Source organism: Carassius auratus, chromosome 4, assembly GCF_003368295.1.
Source record: "Carassius auratus strain Wakin chromosome 4, ASM336829v1, whole genome shotgun sequence".
Classification (NCBI taxonomy): Eukaryota; Metazoa; Chordata; class Actinopteri; order Cypriniformes; family Cyprinidae; genus Carassius; species Carassius auratus.
In genome coordinates this window covers 22812127-22836381 of record NC_039246.1, presented here as the reverse complement: position 1 = coordinate 22836381, position 24255 = coordinate 22812127, and the positions used below count along the sequence as shown (strand labels likewise).

Here is a 24255-nt window from a genome sequence, read left to right as displayed (position 1 = left end):
CAAAAAAAAACTAAATTATCTGCTAAAGTGAAATATTTAAATTTATTGGACAAATGGTGCAGGAAACATCAAGTGTGATGCATTCAATAAAATGATCAAACAGATGTTCTCATCAAAATGTGTGCCAAATTTCATCATTCTATGAAAAAAATAAATAAATTGGACACTGCGGTGATATATCTGGATGCCAAATGATTAAAAATCAAACTTGCATCCAAATAACAAAACAGATTAGTCTGCACAATATTTCAGGCTTTGTGTGAAGCAGTGTGTAGAACATCAGCGCTTTTGTTTGTCCTTCACTTTATTTATTTTTGTCCCGCTCTCCATACATGCATCTGTCTGCGCAGTGGAAGGACGGTGTGTTTGTATTGCCCACTTTCAGCTGCATCCTAAAAGTTGTTCCTCTCTCAATCTGGCTCTAATCCCTCATGATCTGAAGCACATAATTAAACTGGAATGAGAGTCTGCATGTTTCCTCCACACACATCTCCTGCTTTGGAGGTTTCCACCGAGTGGAATTAAGACTGTAGGCTTTGGATTTCCTAAAGCACACATAGCAAGCTGCTACAGAAAGAGTGAAAGCATCTGTGAGTGTTTGTGCTTTGATGTAGTTGAATTAATATAGAAATGAATCAAATTCAGCCAGTTTCAAGCTCTTAAAGTTGGAAAATAAAGACAAGAGGAGTATCCTGCTACCCGACCTAAGATCCCAACATGACAGCATGAGACTGATAATGTTGTGACAGTGTGTACTGTATATATCCAACAGTTTCAGCATTGCTGTACTTTTCATGCCTCAGAATATATATGTGGGTATTATATCATATTAATTGTAGTGTTTTAATTTTGTTTGGAATGTAATGTGAAGCGGTTATAAAAACGAATGTCAGACTTGATTTGGAGATTTTAATGAATAATCTTGCCCTTTGCTTTGCATCCATCCAGTTCCTCTATAAAAAAAAAGAGGAATTAAATTATATTAAATTAACTGAATTAATAAGGAATAGGCATTACCACATGGTTATTCACATAAAAATTCCAGCAGAACTCTTACCATAATATATAACTGTTAATACTGTGGCATTAGAATGGTCCTACCGCCCATGTGATTTGTGAAGACTGTTTCAGGTTTGGGTCTTAAATGTTTACAGTGCTGGTCAGGTTGGGTCATGCGGTCGCATTTGGATGCCAGGTTCAGAGTTAGTCTGTTAGTCGAAGTGTCCTCTACACAATTGAATGCATTTTATTGTAAAAGTAACTTTTTTGGTTTTACCACAAATGGGAAGATTGGATGATGTGAAAACTTCTTGGCCAATTAGAGTTTTAGGACAGCGCCACATATGCAGAGTGTGTGAGTGTACTGCAGAACACACTCATATACTGTGTATGTGTAGAGATACATTTTCTTTTTTGTTGAACTTGATAAGAGATGATCTATTTAGTTTTTCCTTTCGCTTCCTGTCCATCTCTTGCTTTAATGGAGTAGGGCAGAGGTGGTGTGTGTGTGTGTGTGTGTGTTCATTCATGCAGTAAAGTGATGGGAAAGAGGACTGTTGATGGCAGCACATGCATAAACTCAAGCGTGGCAGCTTGGAGAGAGAGAGAGCTGCTCGGACACCGTCATGACTCATCCTCATGCGTGCCACCCCAGCTGCCTCTCACAGATCGTCCAAACTCAACAAATGACCTTTTTGTTCAAAACCGCTACGTCTTACACACATACACCCCCGTAGTGTCTCAGTCTGAGTGTGTCTCCGTGTATTTAGTCTCGCTTATACACCGGGTCTGTGAGATGGCTTACTATCTTTACCACTTGAGTGATTTAAGTCTCTGTGTGATTCACTTTCTATGTTCAAACATTTCGTTTTCCCATGCTCATAAGTCCCAAGTCATATATTACCTGACTGGACTAGCTGTAGACAGGTTAAAACTTCATAGTTCTGAAGTAAATGAATCTTAAGTCAACATTGTTGTTGTTTTATTATTATAATATTTTCGGTACGAATACATGTACCATTACAACCCTAATATCTACACATTTCAGAGAGCTTACGACCTTCTAGCCAAGTCTTGCTTTGCACCATTTATTCAGAATGTGGGAAATAAAACTTGGCACTTAGTGTAAACTTCTACATTCTAATTTAATTAAGGTTAGCAAATGGCTGGTGCAACTCTAAAGAGGCTTTGTTGTGGACCTTTTTGACATATGCCTGTAAGCAATCGCATAGCAACACTCTGGCAACCACCCATGCAACCCACATGGTGTTGGCGAGTTTTGCATGGGCGAGCAGCACCATGGAGTTCTGCTATTACATAAGCAGCACATCCCAACATCATTACTTAAGATTATCTTTATTTCCATCTCTACATCTCTCTCGCTATCTCTAATTGGTTCTGTGTTGCTGATCAGTGTAGCCCACAATCTCTCTCTCTCTCTCGCTGAATAATTAATGGTGTGTTTGACAGGCAGGACACACTCTGGGCGGCTGAGTTCCTCTGGGAGAGCTGCTGTGGAAGAGTCACATTAGAGATTTCTCCTCACCACACACATGCTCAAACTGTAGCACATGTCATAAACTCTGCCAGTGGCGTCTAATTTCAACCCAATGTTGCCGTTCATGCATATTTGAAGCATGGCAAATATTTCCGATTTTTGTTCTGCTTGTCCTGCGGACATGATTTTTGAAGTATTAATGTGCTGGAACTGAGTTCATAAGCATGAGATTTGTCTCCGTACTTATCAATTTGGTTCTACTGTATGATTCTCATTTCTTCTTGAGCTGCTTTTCCAGCCAAGGTTTGACAAAGACAAGTCTTTTGTAAAGGCACTTTATTTTTAGATTAATACATGCAGCTTTTGAAAGTGATTTCAGCCCTGTCCAAGCTTTTAGGCTTGAGCCGGATTTTAAATGAGGTAAAAATTGAATCTGAAAGCAAATATTAAAAGGTCTCTGAACTCACTGATCTGATATCACAGTATCATATGTATTAGTAATAGTGAAGAGCTGCAGTTACTGTTGTTCAGCTATCACACGAGCAGAGTAATGATCTAGTTTTCTTGAGCATTTCTCACTCTCTCTATCTGCATTTTATTTTATATGTCAAGATCATTGATCCTGTTTCCTTGCAGCCTAGCTATATGAGAAACCAATTTGACAACAAACATGACCATAGTCATTTCCATCTTAGCTCTTTCTGCACAAAAAAATTTTTGGTTGCTACTTGCTCTGTTTAAAGTATTAAGCCATATATATATATATATATATATATATATATTATTTATTTATTTATTTATTTATTTATTTATTTATATATAAAATATTGTAGTCCTGGAATTATGAGATGGCATTTTGGTGCCTGTATATTTTGACTTTACTGTATAATGTTAACAACAATCTGTATGTGCAGCAGAGTTTGTGTAAACCCTTAAAAAGGGTATGGATATAAAATCTAAAGCCTTAAATGACCTTAAAATAACCTTGACACTTAAATAAATAAAATAATAATGCAGGTGGTTCACTGAAATAACACAAATGTAGCACGGAACACTAATGTACATTTATTGATAACAAAAAAGAGAATTATAAACTTAAAACAAACAAAAATGTATGTGGTATCATTTTAATTATGATGGTTATTGATGTTTTTTTTTCACTGCATATGTGAAGGTAATTTATTAGCAGGTTTTTATTTTACCTTTTCTGTTAAACTTGATGAAATAGATTTCTGCTGTCAAGCTCCAGTTGGACAAAAATGCAGAATGAAAATACCACACTCTAAAAAAAAAAATGCTGGGTTAAATACAACCCAGTTGGGTTGTTTTGACCCAGCTGTTGGGTTACTACCCAGAAGATTGGGTTAATTTTTTTTTTTAACAAAACCTTTTGGTAATCCAGTTGCTGGGTTTGTCCAGATTTAACCCAGCATTTTTAGTGCACATAAATGTATTTCATATGACTACCATTTTTTTTAGATAAAAGGTTTTCTATAGTGCACCTGAATATTTATTTTCTTTGAAACTTATATCAAGGATCTTTGAAGCTGAATCAAGGGGATGGTGCCAGAATAGAGGGGAGTTTATTGATGGTTTGTAAGAGTGAATATGTTGATCCCAGGGTGTTCTCTGCACTTCAGGCTAATATCTTCAATCTGTAGTTGTTTCTTCTGCTCTTTGCCAATTATGCTGTTAAACTTTTCTTGTCTTGTCTTTTCTTTTTCTTATTTGAGAGAAAGCTTTTATGAGCTTTTCTTTGAATCTTTTTGTTTCTCTCCCTCATATCTTTCTGTAAATCTGTCTCCGTGGCAGGGTTTCCATCTAAACATGCAAATTTAACTTGTGCACAAAACTGGAATACCGCATAAAACATTTGCGAATAAAGCAGTCGAAGAGAACAATCATCACTTCCTGATAAACTGTCACTAAATATCACTAAGTAGAAGCCACTGAATATAATAATTTTCATATGTAATAAATTACTTGCGCCTCAGTGAGAGCAGACATAACACAAACAATGTGGTCATTGAGGTGGATGCCTGCTGTTTGGAAACGCAGTTGTGCAAAGACCGTACTTATACTGAAATACTTTGACAGACTTTGCTCAGGCATTTCAGAACGACCAAAACAACATATAGGTACTGGAACAAGATCACTCTGCTGGTTAGTCAGGTTATCGCGTCTCATAGCGCAAAGTCACATGACTTTCAATGCTCATAGTGGAATTTATTCTGTAAATGTGTTTCCATCATAGTTTTAGTAGTTTCCATTAGTCATTTTTCCTTATCATATTAAAAAGTTTATTCTGCTCATTTGTGGGTATAGGTTTTTCTTTTCTTTTTTTTATGCACATTTGTAGAATTTGTGCGTCGTGGCATTTCCATCCAGGGTTTTTTTATTTATTTTTTTATGCGATCAAAAATGCGCATCAAAATAGGTGGATGGAAACCTAGCCAGTGCTATGTAAGAAGATCTCTTCCCCGGTGTGCCATTTTTAAGTACCCATTTTGTTCATTTGTCCTTTGCCCCCCTTTTCCCCCTCCCTCTCTCACTTATTCCTTATTCTTGCTTTTGTTTGTCTGTTCGTGCATGGCTCAGTGTTCACTGTACAAGGAGCTTGCAGGGTTTTTCATGTTGCTAGTTTGTTGCTAAGTGACTGGATGGAGAGAAAGAGAGACTGAAAGGAAAAGATGTTCACTCTTGGCTCTCTGCTGTGTGAAATCCCTTCTCTCTCGCTCTGTCTCTCTCTCTCTCACTCTGACCCCCTTGTGAGGGTGACATTTTGTCGTCTTTCGATTTGAGGACTGTAATGATAAAGCTTAGTCTTGCTTACCAGTTCTCACTTTTTTTTTCCTTTGCACTTTGCTAATCATTTTTTATGTTTTTTATTTTATTTTTCTCATGTTCTCTGAATAGCATGTTTTTTGCTGTAATTTGTGACACTGTCATTTTAGTATTTTTCTACGGTCATAAAACTAATATTGAATTAGCTTATTTTCAGTTTAGGTTAACCTTTTGTAATTTGTGCTTTTGTCGTTATTATTATTCAAATATATTTCCTTTTTAGAATTTGTTTAAAATTATTATTTTCATTTATTTGTAAAAAAATTTTCTGTAAGTTGCTTTTTTACTGAAAAAGAATTTTTTTGTAATTTTAGCTCTTTTAATTAATACGTTTTTTTTTCTTTTACGTAAAAAAAATAACACCGTTTTGCAGTAATCAGATCGAGATTTTGTACTGTATATCCATTTATTTATATTACAGAGGACCATAAATTTACTAAAATATGATGTTAATCTCTATGCAGTCTGTGTGAGAAAATGCAGATTCATCTTATGAATACTTGCTTGTATGATTGTATGTTGAATAACATCTCTTTCCATGTACCTGCATTTCTGAGCCCCCTGATCTGGAAATGTAGCTTCATAGCAGTGCTCACGTGAGTGTGAGATGAGGTGAATGTTTCCTGCAGAGGGCACACAGACCTCCACTGAGCCTAAACTCAATGCATTGTGCACACAATTAGCCTCCCAGCTATTTTTTTTTCCCTGCTAAAATAGAAGCAAATTAAAATGCTGTCATTACCCTTTCCATGGAGGGAGCGGTGTCCTAAGGCTGCTGGCCATGCAAATGAGACACTGGTGGCTTTCTCAGAGGCCCCTGTTGCAAAAGAAGCACTCACCGTTGTCTGTGTGTTTGCTGGATGAAGAGGCTGAATGGCATAAAGCTCCACGTAGCATGGTCCTCCGTCACAAGAACTCTAACAAGAAGTTTTCCCACCTTTTGATGGAAGTGGTTGTTCCTTTTCAGTGTATATTTGCTGTACGATTTTAGAATTTGAGCTGTTGTGAAGTTTTTAACGTATAATTACTTGCTTTTTCTTTGTAAGCTATACTGAAATTTACTAGCCATTTCTGAGTGAAAATTGTTTTGTACATCATTTTTTCCCAATGTAGAATATTTTTCTTTTTCAAATGAAGATCACTCTATTTGGTCAATAAAATGAGAGATTTTTTTTAAAATATAAAATCTAGCTAGTTTCTGTTTGCCTTTTTTTTTTTTTTTTTTTTTCTTGTTTAATGGTTTAAAAAATAAGTAATGGTATATGGCATTAGAACACCATAATATTTTAATTTCTGGATGAATTATCCCTTCATCTGGCATTAAATTGCCTCATTCGTTATTGGCACGATTTTAGAGAAGACATATTGCCAAAAACATTACCCAAATCATTGGCTTATAAGCTATTTGGTTATTGGTTTCCCATTTTTCATTAACCAGTATTCATATATGCCATTTAAATAGGGTTCATTCTGATTTCATGTTGACTCTAAAGCTTACTATTAGTATATTTCATTCATCATTCAGTAAAACTCCAGTGACTGTGTAGAGCTGTCCTCTTTTCTCCTTTAGCGTTTCCAGGTGCCAGCAGTCAAATCCCTCTGTGTCCTTCCAAACAGAGGAAATGCCCTTCCAAGAGAACCCCTCTCCACATACTCATACTCAAACACACACACACACACACACACACACCCTTTGTCTTTTTTTATTAAAGAGGCCATGGCTACACCGTTCATTGTGATTCGTTTTTCATAGCCTGTCTTTCTTTACCCCAGTAATGTCACCATGACCTAAAAACCATTTCCCCTTAAACTTCCTGTCTCAGGGCTCATTTCATCCAATACAGACTTTTTACTTTGTTTATATGGCAATCCATTCGTTTCATACAAGGTTCCCTGGCTCGGTGGTTAGCACTGGTGTGTATGGTTTCTATTTTATTTTAAGGTCCAGTTTTTGCTATTTACAAATCATTAACTGACTTTGTCTCAATAAACTCCCAATTTGCTGCTAAGTAAAGGAGTTGTTAACTTTAGGTATTGGGTAGGATTATCTATGTAGAATGTTTTTTCCAAGGAAGAAAAAAAAGTAAAGGCCCAAACTTTTGAACATTAGTGTATGTTCTACTCTAAAATAGTTTTTCATTTCATACTTGGATTTGGATCTCAAAACATGTTTTAAAAACATTCAGACGTGACGACGAATCTCAGAAATGCTGATCTTGGTGTGCAGCTCACTAGATTTTGTAAGAGAGCCATTTCCGCCGTGACCCCTTTCAGAGCTCCAGCTTTGAGCAGCTTCCTGAGGTGAAGTGGCCTTGAGATGGAAAGCGATTAAGTTAGTCTTCATTCACACTCCTGCCCTCGACCCGTGGACCTGTAGCTGGTCATACGTGTTAGTGCGCTTGTGTTTTATAAGGCTGCTAAACTGATTCAATGCTGTAATCCAGACGGCACACCGTTCTCAGCTGCTTTATGACATGACTTTACTGTCTCGTGTCACACACACTCATAGCAGCTTTATTGTTCTCTGTTCCTCACTCCTCAAGTTTTTTCAAGACAGTCTTTAGCTCGAGCCTCAGATGGAGTGACAGAACAGTGATAATTGTTGTAATTGCTGAGGGAATCAAACAGCACAGCGGCGTTGATGTAACGCCCTTCACCATTTCCGTCCTCTCATCTCACTGCCTTTCTCTTTTCCAGTGGCTCATGCAGTGCAAGCGTAATCTTTTAATCAATGATATCGAACTGTGTTATTGTGGTCTATCTAGAGTTTTATTTACCTCCTTCAGTGGTTGAGTGTGGAAACCTGTGGCGATTCCTCCTCATTTTGAGAAGAATTGAGATATTATGCCTTTCTGAAAGGTGCCGTTGTATGTGAAGGGGCCATTATCTACTAAAGAGCTGTTGGGCTAATGCTTGTTTATACATGTGTAAATGTGTTTATGTGATGAGCAGCCAAAGGTGGAAGTTTTATAGGAGCTTCTAGCGCCGAATTGAATGGCTCCCATGACAATCAGGTTGTTGGTTGCCATGGGAGCCTCATCCTGGTCTCTCCTTTGGCCCATTCACACTTGACAGCTGTCATCTCTCTCACACAGACACACACGCGCATGCACAGATTTCCACAAGCCAACCTTCCTCTTCCCCTCCCGTGTTTGATCAACACCATTGCATTCTCTCCTCGTTTCACTCTGCATCTCCTCCTTCTCCTCCTCTCCTTTGATCACGTTTCCCATCCCTTTTCGTCTCCTTCATTCCGGCAGTCTCTTAACTCCCCGTGTGTGCTTGCTCATGGGTATTCCAACTTTTCTAGCTAATTAAAGTGTGTACAGAATGAAGCAAGTGTGTTTCACATTTCAGGTGTGTGAGTGAAGTTCTAGTCCCTGCTGTGGGCCCCGGGGCCGTTCTACCCTCAGGAATCAGCTCTGGGAGTGTAATCCTGCAGTAGCTTACTCCAGCACAATGCCTGACCTCTTCTGGCAGACAGGACACCCTGTCAGCCCAGAGGAGAGGGCCTAATATTCCACGCAACGTCAGCATTCCCCCACCCCACACGGCTCGAGAAGAAGGGCAGGCAGGACAAAATCCTTCTATAGAGCTTCAAATCGGCTTGATTTTTCTTCTAATAGTGTGTAAAGAAAAGATTACTTGATCACTTTAATTCAGGGTCATAGCAGCAAGAATACTACACAAACTGTTAATGCCCTAGAAATTCAATTAAATGTGCAGGGACTTTTTATTTTATTTATTTTTTAACATTGAACAAATTATTTCGATTTCAGATTTTTTCAGATGTACATATTACAGTTGGTGCTGAAGATTATTTTAGATTTTTAATATATATATATATATTATTTATTAATTTTTTTTTTTTTTACACGATGCGATATCCACCATGTCACTCTGTCCAAAGTGTATGAGCAGAGTGGGAGCGGGGAGCGGTGTGATTTTGTGGATTTCATTTGCTCCAAGAGCGCTCCATCACAAGTGCAGTTCATGCCAACAACCAGTAACTTAACTGCATATTTAGCAAGAATTCACGTTAAACCTATTTAGCTAGTTTGATGACGTATCAGTCAAATGAGAAAGAATGTGATGGCTATGATGACGACAATGGACATGAGCGGGAAGTTCTAGTACTTAAGGAATTTGTTTCTTCTAGATATAGATATTTTCAGCTGAAAGCAAGTTTTAATTAAGTACTACAACACCTATTCACATGCACTCACTCTCTCAATAATGCATTCAAACAAATTTAGCCTAATACAGTGCTAATTCATCTATCTGATTTCAAATGAGCAGAAATCCTTACAAAAAGTATCGAATGTAGCCTACTGTTGTTTTCATCTAAAGCAAAATTTGGATTGCAAAAAGCAGCAATAATACCTTTTAATGCTGACAACCATGTCATGAGGTAGGAAAAAAGTTTGCACACTAGTGTTCCAATAAGTTTCAGTTTCAGTATGAAAAATAACTTTTATATCGATTATATTATATTAACGTCTGATATTTCTGTTCTAGGTATGCACATGTTGCATAAAATTATTTGATGCTGAATATTGTGTTAATTTACTTTGGAATTTGTTACATTATAGTAGAATATAATCAATAATAGAAAAAATCATAATACAAATATGATATTAATGTTAATACTGAATAGTGGCACATATCTGAAAGTAGTTAGTGATATAGTAGAGAATAGAGTTCATTGGGGTGTGTTTGTAGTAAAGTGTCTGGGTCAATGTGGTTTTGTTATTGTAATGCCTAGAAGTTTGTCACGGATGATTGTTCAATTACTGTTGTCCTGCATAAGTGTATATCTAAGCCTGTAATGGTCTCATAGCTCTCCCTTTAGGCAGAACAAGAGCTGTGTGAAGTCACATTAACAAGATGGCTGACCCAACATTACACATTACTTTCTGATACTTGAAGGCATAAACTTCCAGCAGCACTATTGACTGCAAAAGGCAAAGCTATCAAGGGTAATTGCCAAAAAAGAGAGATCATATGGTCTAAATCATTGCGGTTGTTAATCCAATCCAAATAGTTCTCTGTTCTGAGTCTGTTAGCGATGCAGCGTGCACGATAATAATACAAGTATTAATGGCAAACGCATCGGTCTCTTAAAGTGCTAAACAAAAGAACACCGGTTTCACACAAATGGGTTCGCAAAAAACATGCTCGCGCTTCTGAAAGTCTTCTCATCATCTGTGTTCCAGTCCGCGCCTATAAATGAGTTCTGCACAACTTAAAAAAGAAAATGGAAATAGCTGCAGCTATGCTGACATTTTTGCTCAATTACACTAATGAGAGCATTAGGAGCGTGTGCATTTGTGGCTCCGCCAGCCAGAACTCTGAAATGGAGCTTTTTCACGCCTGAGCAGGGAGCTTCAGAGAAAGCCGTCTTAACTGCAGAGTGCACACTGACAGCAAGATGCTCACTAGGTATGGCCAGAAGAACGACATTGCCCTTTTTTTCTCTCTTTATTGCTTTTCTCCAACGCATTCCTGTGCCAGGATATGGCTGGAATTTGGCCGTCCTGTTCTTTTTCACCTCTTTAAAGTGATTTAGTTAGCTTTGTGTTCATCCCCACAGGTACATTTGCCTCTGAGGCTTTGTCTTTTCTGCACTTCTAACAGGCTGCTAATGGCTGTGTTTGTCATGATCTAGATGCGTTTGCGTGCATCGTGCCAGCAGAATTGGGAGGTGAGCCATGTGCCAGGGCTGCTCGATTCACCCCCTTCCGCATGCCAGCGAGATGCCCAACGTTATCCGAGCGTCTTGCGCACACAACTTGCGCCGTCTGCCAGCGTGGCACGCGAAACCTGGCACTGGACGCATCTTGCGCCACGGGCCTGGGGGCTAAGCTCTTGATGTTTATGTTCTGCAGGAGAAGCGTGGAATTTGAGCTAGCACAGGTGTACGGCACGCCAAGTCTGTGTTCTTACAGAGTTTTGCTGGCCATCTTAAAATGGAAAATGGTGTAAGCATGACCCCTTTCTGGCATAGTCTATGCATCAAGTGCATCTTTTCCATTTCCCAGAAGCCTCTAGGATTGCTGGCTCAGATTTATGCCTGTATTAATCTACTCTATGTATCTGGCACTCCTGGCATCAGCGCTCCCATCTAGAAACGAAGCCGCTGCCGCTCGCCATGCTGTCACCTGAGCTGATTTAGCAGGTGCTAACCTCCATCAGCCAGGAAATGTCAGGCTGCCCTGGGCTGCAATTGTGTGCCGCTTCCTTCAGGGCAATGCCTGCTGATTAGTGCATGTGCCTTTCAGCGTATTCTGAAATATGACCCACTTCGGAGACGTGGCTCGTGTCAAGCGTATCTACTAGTTTGCCGCACTTTAATTTAATTAGTATGTCACAGGTGAATGTAAACAAGTTAGTACTCATGTTCATCCTAAGTGGCGCCCCCTGTTGGTAACATTTTTCTTTCCTGAAAGACATTGGGTTTTAAATGCTTTTCACTCTTTTCATTGACAGGTGCGGTGAGATTTCTCTCTGAACTTTTAAAGTCTGGTAATGCTGATGCAAGGACGCATCGGATGTCTTTTTTTCCCTGCAGGATTGCCAAAGGAAGCCTATTTTGAGAGCTGTGGGCAAAGAGACAAACATAAACGTCTTGAGCAGACATTATAGTGTCTGTCGATCACCGGAAGCAAAGTTAGATCACTCGACGGCCATATTGGCAACACCCCAGGGAGCTTTTTTCTCTCTAGCTAATGGGTATAAAGCACAGCTGCTATCCACTTAAGAGAGGAAAGCCCAAAATCTCAAACTTTTAAAGGTGTTTGAATAACATCAAACCAACATAATACAAATTTTCTCTCCTATGTAAAAAACAAAAAAAAACAACGCAGCTAATCTGTGTTTTGTCAAACGCTACTTTGTTGTTTTTATAGCTGTATTTCTAGAGAAATTGTACTTTAAGGTGGTACACCAGCTTGACACTGTGGCATCTTGTAACTTAATTACCTCTAAAAGGTTAATAGTAATACAGTAATGGTGATATTACTACTCTAAGGTATTGTATTGCATCTTTTGGGGAGTAGATGCAGTGTGATTTTGAAAAAAAAAAAAAAATCACCATTGGTTGTAGGAAACTTGATGTTTCCAGTATGGCAAATATAGTACATCCATATTGACTTCATACAGACTTAACAGTACATAATTTATTTAGAGTCGAGAGTCGATACTGTGCATACTTTTTTCGAAACATTAGATTTTTTTTTAATGACAGCAGCAAAAAATGAGTTTTGCTGCTCTCAGCATGTTGACCTGATAAACACTTTCTCTGTTGTTCACATTCTCCATCTTGCATTGTTCTGTGTGTTTTATGGTCCTCTCCATCAGAAACTGCGTTTTTGCATAGCCTTGCTGTTAAGACTTTATAAAGGATTTGAATACTCCTTTGTGACCAATCACGGAAAGTAGGGACACAAGTCTGTTCTGGTGCATTTTGAGTTATTCGCAGATTCTAAAAGTGTAGTTTCCAAGCTTTCCAACGATGTGTAACAAATGGAAATCGGATAATATTTGGAGAAGTTGTGGCCATTTGAATGTAGGCACTCAAAAAACCTCAAAAAGCAGAAAATAGCCTTTAAAGATCGTGCAGTTCTCACCGCTGCTAGTGACAATGGGGCTCATTTACATCCCATTTAGATAAGCCATACCCCCTGCATAGCAACAACAGACACAACGGGAAAAATTGGGCGGCATACTATTAATAATAAAGGAGAATGTGCATTGTAAATGTCAGTAATTTATCTTTTATAAGACAGACTTATAAAAATGATTTAGAGGCTGAAAAATGTGAGTTTTATTTTGTTATAAAAAATCTTTAATCTTTAAAATGTGGCCATCATTTTTAATGTTATTATTTTAATGTTTATATAAACAAAAATACATATGCTAATTCTATTTGTTATTTGCTGGTTTTCTACATAAAACTTGATGAATTGATTTCATTGTGTAGCATTAGGACTTTTTTAACAGGATTCTGTAATAACCGATTAGCTATATAATAACAATAGGTAGATATGGGAAGGTCTAAACATGGACTAAACATGAGATAACGTGTATGTGTTTATGAAAACTCACCCCATAAGAAACAGAAAAGTATTCTTGCAGATCCGAAGTTTGCACTGTGTGTCTGTTTGCCTCTAAATGTTACGGATTTTCCCCATTTCTCTGTCTTTATCCCCATCAAATGTTACTATCGATATAGCCTCTGATATCTTACGGTCCAACTCGTCTGACGCCAGTCCAATACATTCTTCCTCGTCATCTTCGCTCAGTTGTAGATTAGGGATATTATACAGTCTTATTATGCCGCTTTCATCGTCACTCAGATCGTCTTCAGAATCAGTGAGCGCTTGTTTATAAGCATCCGGGTTGTCGAAGAGGTACTTCAAAGCATTTTCAGTGTAACGGCCACGGTTCAGCTCGTCTGCGTTCATCTTTGCGGCGTACATCTTCAACTGAATTTTGATATCAGCTACAGCCGGCCAGAGCGCTGCATACTAAGTAGCCATGTGTCCCTCGGAGGGCGGGGGCAATAACAAAAGAAACAAAAGCCGGCTTATCCAGTATGGAAATACAGACAGACAATGAAACGCCCCTACTGCGTGCTAGAATCTCCGACAAACTAGCTGATTTCAACCTCAAAATGTACGCTTTTAAATATACCAATACTGCTATCTCAAACACGGAGAGGCTTCTTTGTGATCTCAACTAACAGATTCTGCAAAAAAACGAAAATCACCAATTTCGGAAAAAAAACGCTGCTTTCTCATTTTGCTCGAAAGTTGTGCTGCCGACTTGTGTCACTGGTTTCCGTGACGGGTCACATTTGTGTTTCTCAAACAATTTCATTTAGAGTTTCTTTTTTTTTTTTCTTTTTTTTTCAAAAGCATTTATGCGGGTCCATTAAAAACTAGAGACTGCCTGTGTGTGCTCATAAAACCATCTGAGAATTGTATAAATGCTCTCACTGTATCCAGATATATTGGATTTGAATCCATCACCTTGAATACAGCATTTACACTTAAGCAATTATACACAGCATCCTAAATGGTAACAATAAATAAGATAAAATGATCATTAAAGCTTTTATAGAACTACAAATCCCATAATGCACCAGCCTGGTTAATATTCCCCCATCCATTGCATTCTCAATCACTGATATGTAAAAAAAGTGGCGAAATTAATTTGGCACGCATAGCCTGTTGGTAAAAATATTCAGAGGAATGGTAGTTTTGTTTTTAAAGACCCAGATTTCATAGATTTGTTCATAGCAACAAATAAACGTAAAATCTAAGACCGCATTCCAAACGGCCAGTATTTTTACATGCTCCTTTTTTCACCTTCTACCCCCTTCTTTTCTTATCCTCCTTTTTTTGCCTGTAACCATGAGCTTATGCCACTTTGACATTCTGAATCAGGAGGAGTTTGATAACTACTGTCTTGGGCATCCACATTGTTTAATTTCACCTTTTTTAAAGTCGCTGGAGCGATGTCAGTCATCGGGAAAAAAAATTCAAAGTGCACCAAATGGAGTCATTTTGCTGCAGTACTTGTGTTCAACCCAGCATCCTGCATCTGAAGCACATGCCCTCTGGGTCACGTTTTAAACATGTTGAGGAAGGAGGGGGCACAATTCTTCCTCAAGCTACTGCCATTTGCATGAAGTTAAAATGGAACAGGCTGGCACAAAAAAACCCATACGACACCAGAGGAATGTGAAATGGCACCAAAGAGATATGCAAATGTGCCATGGAGAGCGGCCTATAAACCTCAGATAGATTTCTACTTTAAACACTCACCAAGGGCTGTGCTGGTGTGTGCGTGCTGACAGTTTTACTACCTGCGTTGTCTACCGAGAACCCTTGTTCTGTGTTTTTGGTCTTCAAGCACACATAATGATTTTTATGGTGGTCTTTATGCGAAGTGAGTATTATTTGTCCGAGGAGTCACTTGATTTGCGACTGTGTGAAGATATAGAGCGTCTATGCCTTTGTGTTTGCTTCTTTTAAGTGCTAGTGTGCTTTAGTATGCCAGCTTGGAGTTTAACAAACGGTGAGACAGAATCTGTGAACACCGGCCATTTACCGTAGTCAGTGGCATCTGAATTAATGATGGGTGACTTGGTACCCCAGCACTGCTTTCCCTGTGTTTACTTCATGGTTAATTGGACCCTCTTCTCCCTCTTTATGGGCGAGGGTACAAACAGAACAAAACCTAACAACACGGTGAATAACTGTGCTGTCATTCATTTAGTGGCCTTCAGTTGCCTTCATAAAGCCACTTCTTTTATTTTCGGCCAAAACTGAGGCCCAGACAGAAGTGCAGCCAGTTAACATCTGTTCAGGAACTCTCTTTGGACCGCCAACGAGAAGGTCAGACAATGACAAATGCTCTATTAGCTTTTGCAGAAGGTCTGTTTTGGCAAATAATGTAAGAATGTGCAAATATTTCCTTACAAACCAAAGCAAACTAAGCAGTATTCATGTACAAGGCAGATTATAAATATACATGGATTGTTAGAAGTGACAACTTGTGTTCCTGTAGCTCAACTAGGATGACGTTAGCAATGCCAAGGTCATGAGTTGCATGGGCTGAAAAAACTATCTTAAAGTAGAGCTAATGTTTGTTTTTTTTATATTATTATTATTATTCAAAATCAAAAAGAAATGAATATATAATATACTTTTGTTGATGATGCTGTTTATAGATTTTGGAGCTGATACTATCACTACAGTTCACTTTCAAAACTTTTGGCACAAGATGTAAGAACTTATTTTATAAACAACATTTTAACCGAATCTATGATTCTCAAATTAATGATTCTTTTAAAACAAGTATTATTTTAACTTAAGCATGATCAGAGTAGTCAAGATTAACTTAATGGCTATTATGAGTTGGTTCTTATAGTTTAAAGCATACATTTTGCGGTTATGTCATGCCTAAGATTTGCAACATTTATACAAACTAACAAAATAAAAAAATGGTGCCACTTTTTTTTTTTTTTGTATTCGAACTATAGTAATACAGAGTGTAGTTAAATAATAGTTATTGGATCAAATTGCAGTCTCTTAGACTTTATAATAATTTAAACATTCTTGCCAAAATACTTTTTAAAGTGTATCATAGAATTTCTTTTTTCTCAATATGTCTTTAAAATCACTTAAGATTAATGAAACTGGAATTAAGTTATTTACAGCTCCTGTCTTTAGCCAAGTAGAGATTAGGCCTGATATTAGCCATTTGATCGGCCTTGGCTTTCACTTTTAATTACCCTAATAAATAGAACACATCTTATGTATGGGGGACAGAAATAAACTGTTAATGACCCTTTTAAGCACCAGAAATGAGCCCAAACAGTAGAGGATCTTGGATTCATACCCTCTCTGTGAGGTATAACCAGGTTTCTGACTCCATCTGATCCCTCATTTTGGGTTGGTCCATCACTGGCCTAACTACCTACATTCTTTCTGTACCTTCCCTCAAATTTTACCAATACACTGTTATAGTCCTGTCATCATAGCCGTAACCTTCCTCTCTTCTGCTCTAGTTGGTACTCTTGCCACATGCTTTCACTTTAAGATCCCTCTCCTCTCTTTCGTACTGCTGCATCTTTGCACTTTCTAGTCCTTTGCTTTCTAAATGTCAATCTCATTTGATTCACACGTTTGCTTGTTTACGTATATGCAATATATGCTCGTGATTGTTGAAACGTTTTCACCGACCTAACCCCCCACTTCTCTTCCATGTCATTTCTTATCAGCAACCTCTCTATTATTCCCACTTGTGTTTGAGCAGATATGTTATTGTAAATGTCCGCCTCATGAGCCACACTGCAGTCTGGTTTGGTGAATGCGGATCGCTTTTTCTCGTCAGTGGGCTGAAGAGCATGAAGGGTCCTCAAACCCCTTCGGCAGAATGTGGCCTCTTCCTTTATTCTCTTTCTCTGCTCTTATATCCTGCTCGCTCAAGAATATACAATGCTCCATTAAAACCAGACTGGCAATTATAGCTCTGACGTTCAGCTGCATAAACAGCGCTCACTGACTGTAATTGCAGTTTTTAAAGTTATTGCGGCAACAAAGGCTTTGTTTGTGAAGACACCAGAACAAAGGTTATAAGCTGTAAAATATGTTGTGATTAAAATGGTACTCTACCTGAATATATTTGTGTAAAAAAAAAACACCACACACTTTAAGGGCAGCAGTTACTAATGTGTTATGTTTTAATACTTTTTCATACCCATAGTAACTGTGCAGAAACAAATTCAAATGTACTCCTCAACCTACAGTGTTTGGCCAAACAGTGAGAGATTGAAATCAGGCTTATTTGAGGGGAAAATCATTAATACTTGATTTCATTTGGTGCCCCTAGTGGTGCTGAAATTTCTCACTTCACCATTAAGATCTGCTCAAGTTTGCTTTTAATATTTGACATCAGTTGTTTGAATTAAAATGGTTATATAGTTATATCTTACAGCTCTGTAATTAACCACAATTCCCCAAACTACCACTGAATCGAGGTCTGTGCTGCGAACATACCCTACACTTTGACAGACAGCCTAAATTACTGACAAAGACATTGTATACAGACATACTTCTCCTGTTGACTTTTTTTTTTAAAAGCGCAGATACAAAGAGCGTGAGACGGGTCTTAACTGGGGCGCTGCACAGCCTAAAGCCAGATTCATTTTTGTTTTGTGTGTGTGCGTGCTTGCATGTTTGTCTAGGCGTACAGTGGGTACTGGGTCTCACTGTGGCCAGATGTCCCAACTTTATGTGAGGGATGTGTGTCTGTGTGAGCTGGATCAATTATCATGTAATCAGCTTAAATCTCCTAGACAGCCTGTATGCACTCAGCCAATATGCCCTGCAATGCAAACATGTTATATTTTATTACCCTCTAATATACCATCAATTTATGACCTCATTTTTTTCTACTGTTCCTTATTTCTTATTATTGCATTTCAATTAGCCATGGTAAAAAGCACTTGCTGACACTTAAACAAGCCTTTCTGAACAAGTGAGAGGAACACAATAATGTACACGTCGCAGTCAAACCTTAAAAGCCTGTGCGATATGTCATGACGCACCTCTTACGACCATACAGAATCTGCTTGATTTATGAAAACTTCCCGTCCATGTGGTGTCAAAGTCTAATGCATTGGATTGCAACGTGCAGAGGAAATTGCTGGTAAAAAAAAAAAAAAAATCCTGAATTTATCAAGACAATTTTTGTGCGTCATGTTTTATGTACATGCATCGCTCAGTTCTAGTAAAAACATTGTTAGAAATGGATGCTTCAATCCGAATGTTTTTCAGATTGCTTAACCACTTATTTTTAACCAGACTGTTCTTAAGTGCTAAAGGGGAAGGCAGGCCAGCTTTTTTTGTGCAGACCTCACCATTTTAATATATTTTGAAGCCTTCCGCAGGCATTAATTGTCCAGACGACAACAACATTCAACAACCTCATTATCACGTTTACCTGACGCTAATAGCAGAACTTTGGAAATAATGCAGTGAAATATGTAAGTTTTTAAAACAAGCCATCTCTTGTGATGTAAAATAGCATATCACCAATAAATTATATGTAAGCTCAGTTAAGCCAGTGCAGCACTGAAAAGCATACAAAGTAAAAAGAAAAAGGGAGAAAAGCAGCCTCTGCCCAGCCTTTAGACTTAAGCGGCACCCAGCACTCCGAGGGTTAAAGCAGAACTGCAGTGAGCTCTACTGCAGTGTCTAAAGCATTTGGCTGATTGCAACAGTACATCAAGAGAGAGAAAAAAAATTAATGGTTCTTCTTTTTTCTTTTCTTCCAAAAATCCTTTTATTGCATTTGTAACATTTGGCACAGTACAAATTTATGGTGCTTTTACAAGATAAACCTGCAAAGATCAACACTGACCTTTTACTGTTCTGTTTTTTAAAAGAAAGACTTCTCAGTATAAATGTTTTTTTCTTTTTTGTATTTTTCCACTGCATTCTCTGTAGCGTTGTTTAGAAATCACACAGAATGCCCTTTTAAACAAGACTACCCTCGTATCTTAAATTCTGTAAAGCGTCTTAAAACAACTCATCTTTTAAATAGGAGTTATAAGTTAAAAAATAATTTCAATTTTTTTTTTATATAATCTGCTTTTCTATTACCAGCCCATGGTAGTTTCAGTTTTTCCATATATATTTATTTATAAGCATGTACAACAACAATCAGTCTTTAAGAATTGCACTCTGTACAAAAAAAAGTGGTTCCTGTCTTTTTTTTTCTCATCTTTTGTGCATTATATTGCATGTTTTAATGCTCATGTGAGGGTGGGCCTATAGGGAGAGAGAGAGTCATTTTGACTGAGGTTCGAATTTGTTGTGGGCCAGACTATATCTGAGTCTCTTGTACTTTCTCCTTAGTGTGAGTTTTTTTAACACGGTCCTCAGGAGAATCTGTGATAGCACTGGGCAAGGTTCGAGGCAAAGAATTTCCAATGCTGTTGCTTTCTGTCCATTTGGCACCATGGCCCGGTGGCTTGTAAGTGTTGTATTTGGGTTTCAAGGTGCTGTAGTCGATCTTATGTGGACTGTTGTCCACGTTTTGGGGGCTGTAATCCATTTTGTATTTGTGAGGGCTGAAGTCACAACTGACGTATTCTTTTTTGAGGGAGCTGAACTCTGACTTGAAAGCATTGAAGTCAGGTTTAAAAAAGCTGCTGTCTGTCTTGAAGGGGTTGCATTCAGATTTGAGCTTGGGCATATTGTAGTTCGTTTTGGATTTTGGAACACCGTAGTCTGGTTTGAATGGACTGAAGTCTGGTTTAGGAGTATGAGATTTGTATTCAGGTTTTTGAGAACTATATCCATGTTTGTAGGGGCTCTGCTCATCTTTTTTGTGTACGTAATAATCTGGCAATGACTTGTGTGTACAGTCCGTCATTTTGTAAGAGATGTGTTCCAAAGTAGGTTGGTGCATATAGTTTGTTTTAGGTTTGTAGGTGTTGTAGTCTGATTTATGTATGTGGATGCCGAAATCATCCTTTGCTTTATGGGTACTGCATTCTAGTTTTGGTTTGTAGCCATAATCAGATTTGTGGGTGTTGTAGTCCAGTTTGTAAATAATGTTATGATCCCTTATCTCTGGTAGAGTCCGTCCCCCCTCCTCTGCCATATTGGCAGCAGATGCCGGTGCTTCCTCTACCTGAATAATCTCCACACTTCTGTCTGCATCCACTGTGCTCCTCTGCTGATGCCGCTTTCGTAGTTTATAAAATACAATTAACATGATTGCTGCTAGCAAGGTTACTGCCACAAAACAACCGATAATGATCTTTGTTGTCTTCATCACCTCGTCCAGACTGGTACTGGCTGGGTTGGGCGGTTTTCCTGTCGTCGATTTTGAGCCAGGTACAACAGATGGGCGATTTCGTGGAGTGTCGGTACTCTGGAGCAGTACTGTCGGTGTAGAGATGAAAACTGGCTGAAAGACGGATGGTGAGGCCGTCGTAGTGGTGCTATCACCTGCTGTAGTCGTGGTGGATTTAGGCTTGGGCATTTCATTTCCGGGGCTCAGTACCTCCACTGTGACTGTGGTTAAGTAGCTGAGGTTGGACGTGTTGAGCTCAGCAGCACTTACGTTTAGATAGGCCGAAGCATTGGAATTTCCAGCCGCGTTGGACACCATGCAGGTATACATGCCCGTGTCACCTGCTAGCACGTTCGAAAAGTTCAGAGTCCCGTCATTCAGCACGGTTATCCGTGGGTGGCTTGATGCGTGAGTTAGAACTGTCCCGTTCGGTAGGAGCCATCGCACAGCAGACATTGCTGCTGTTCGACATCGCAGTTCTGCCACACGTTCCCCAGAAATATTCAGGTCTCTTGGAGCATCTGAGATAAAAGGAGCGGAGCACTGCATTGCCCCTGTATCACCTCGGTCCAGCTCAACCAACTGGCGGCCTCTCATGTGTGCAGGAGAGTGACAACGCCCACAGCATGTAGAGTTCGTCGGTATGTACTCGCGTAGCCAGCGTGCTAGCCAGAGTGAGTCGCAGCCACAGTTCCATGGATTGTGGTGGAGGTGAATTTCCACCAGGAATTTCAGTGGTGTAAAGAGGTCATGGGGCAGTGAGCTTAGATTGTTATGGGCCAAATTCAGCTCCACCAAAGAGGCCAGGTCATCAAATGCATTTCGCTCAATTAGCCCTATTTGAGAGTTCATGATCCATAATTTTTTGAGTGAAGATAGTCCTCTGAATGAACCTGGTTTAATCTCAGGAAAGAGGTTCTCAGAGATTTCTAGATCCTCGAGCCCAACCAGAGGCGTCAGGTTGGGCATCTCCCCTCTAATATTGCACATCCCCAGATTGAGGTACTTGAGGTTGACTAGACCTTCAAAGGCCCCATCTGAGATGTACTCCAGTTTCTTCAGTTCACCCAGGTCCAATCTCATTAGGGATGGCACTCGGTTAAATGCATATGATGGGATGCTTTCAATGGGGTTATTTCTCAGCCACAGCTCTCGCAGCTTGGACAGATACTCAAATGCCCCACTTGGCACCACTGTCAACCGGTTATCAAATAGTTCCAGTGTATTGAGATTAGTCAGTCCACTGAAGGCACCCACTTCAATCTGTCTAATTGCATTGCGGCCCAGCTGCAGTATCTCCAGGTGATGGAGATTGCGGAAAGAGTCGGCCTGCACAGCCTCGATGGCATTTTCCATCAGGTTTAGGTGTCGGGTGTTGCTGGGTATACCTGGTGGTACACGAGTGAGCCCACGCCTAGTGCACACCACCTTGCTGAGCTGGTTGTTGCAGGAGCAATCAGTCGGGCAGCCCTGGGGCCCTGCCGCGGCCGCCACCTCCATGCACGGTTGAACCATGAGGAACAGGACACAGAGCAGGGCGGCTTTCCTGGCTCGACGCACAGCTACCCGCCCCAGGAGACTCATGATGTGGCACATTCATAATTCAGCATCGTCTGGGGGGTGGGGTTGTGGGGTGATGATGGTGGTTGGGGAGAGGGGGGTAGTAAGTGGGGGGAAGGGGTGGGGTTCACCTCTGACTAATGAAGCCCTACCCTGGGTTAAACAACACTCTAGATTGTTTTTCCATTTACTGAACTGGAGGCTAAACGTTCAGTGACAAGTACTTGAGTAAAAATGGAGAACTGAAAAGCCAAGGAGTAATGAATCAAATAAAATGAGGGGATATATTTTATGTATAAAAAAGGGTTGGAAAGGCTCAACACCTACCTCAAAGGTTTTACACGTCCAATTTTTGCAATCACAAAATAGATTTTTTTTCCCCTCAAATTCCTATATTCCCACGACAAGCAACATCTTCTCTTTTTTCATTTGTCAGAAAACAAGAGATGAATGCCAAAATGGCCCCTAATAAATCCACAGAGGAGCATCCGAGGAGACGTTTAGCAGCTCTGCAGGGCTTCAGAGCTTCAGGCAAAAGTACCACTCCAGTTTGGCTCCTATAGGAGCGCTCGCTCTCAAACTATCCACAGATGCTTGTCCTTGGATACCTCCACTTGATGCTGCTACTAAATGCCTGTGTCTTCATAGAGGACTGCTCACACATGCTAAACCAGAGTAGGGGGAGGAAAAAAAGGGAGGGGTAGTTAGAGTGGGGAAAGAGAAAGGAATAAGAATGACAAATCCAGTCTATTCAAATGTTCTCCTATTCTTTTGTTTAAAGAGTAATAAAAGTGCCCCTCCAATGTTTCCACTCACTTTACTTTGTCCGTCTCCTTCTCTCTCAGTATGTTTTGTCTGCTCGATTTGTCAGCTCCTTGTCCACCTGAAAAGACGGTGACACTGCGGTCATTAGCGCATTTCTTTTAAGTGGCTCCGTGTTCTTTCCCCGTGCACTCACGCTTGCACGCTGCGAAGGCTGCAGGGTTTTTTCTACATGCTTCCTGATAATCCTTAAATTTTTCTGTAAGAAGTTGATGACTAGAGTCCAGGGAAGGTATAAAGGGGGTACCAGTGCAGAGGCAGCTCCGTAAGAAGGCTCGTTCACTGTAGAGCGATCGCTCTCTCTCTGCCTCGTTCTCCTTCGCTCTCTCCCGCTTTCGAGCGTGCGCTCTCTCTCTCCCTGGAATGAGAGAAAAAAGAGAGAGCGTTTCTCCCCCCTGTCTGTGACGTTGTGTTGATCAGAGAAGTAACCGTATAGCGCTGCAGTGCCCTGAGCTCAGTGCAGAGTTGGAGCTCTCACCATTGTCAGCTGCACAGCTGTCCTGCTCGAGCTGGTGGATGAGCGCTAAGGCTTGGGAATAGGGGCTCCCCATGCCAACATCTTCGCTTGCTCCCTCCTTTCTGTCCTTTTTATTTTGAACCTCACTAGCCCTGGGTTAGTCCACCTTCCTCCCTCTGTGCTCCGATGTTTTTTTGCTATGTTCCGTGGTGCAGTAACAGGCACCCGGGATGCAGGCTTACATGCCTGCTCTTCTTTTTGTCCTTCAGTGGAAACGTGAATGTACTGCTGACGCATCACACTCCAAGCAGTGCATTGGTTTGATGCATTGGTTTTAGTACGTCTGTGTCCGCCCCCTCCCCTCTCTCTCTCTCTCTCTCTCTCTCTCTCTCCTTCCCGCTCATGTGTGCTCTTTCCCTCTCCCCTCTCCCGCTCATGTGCTCCCTCTTTCTTGCTTTCCTCTCCCCTCTCTCGCTCATGTGCTCTCTTTCTCCTCTCCCGCTCATGTGCTCTCTCTCTCTCGCTCTCTCTCACCTCTGTTTTTTCCCTCTCTCTTCAAGGTTTGGGTATTTTGTAGATCTGTTTAGTGTTCTGCAAGTGAACCGCTGCGATTTGCACCCGTTTGCTTCTTTCTCTCAGATAAACACCATCCGATTGATGAATGATTTTTCTTTGTCCTCCACATTCCCAGCTGGGA

At 39.9% G+C, this 24255-nt stretch overlaps 2 protein-coding genes across 2 annotated transcripts in view; one reads left to right on the top strand and one right to left on the bottom strand.

Annotated features, from left to right (window-relative positions):
• LOC113062885 (staphylococcal nuclease domain-containing protein 1-like) overlaps positions 1-24255 on the top strand; it is a 150717-nt gene that overhangs the window by 55322 nt on the left and 71140 nt on the right. The window lies entirely within an intron of this gene.
• LOC113062894 (leucine-rich repeat-containing protein 4-like) lies at positions 16218-23948 on the bottom strand. Its single transcript, XM_026232958.1, has 2 exons — positions 23096-23948; positions 16218-22944 (listed from the first exon to the last, which is right to left on the bottom strand). The coding sequence occupies exon 2, from the start codon at positions 22313-22315 to the stop codon at positions 19742-19744; it is 2574 nt and encodes an 857-aa protein (XP_026088743.1). The 5' UTR covers positions 22316-22944; positions 23096-23948; the 3' UTR covers positions 16218-19741.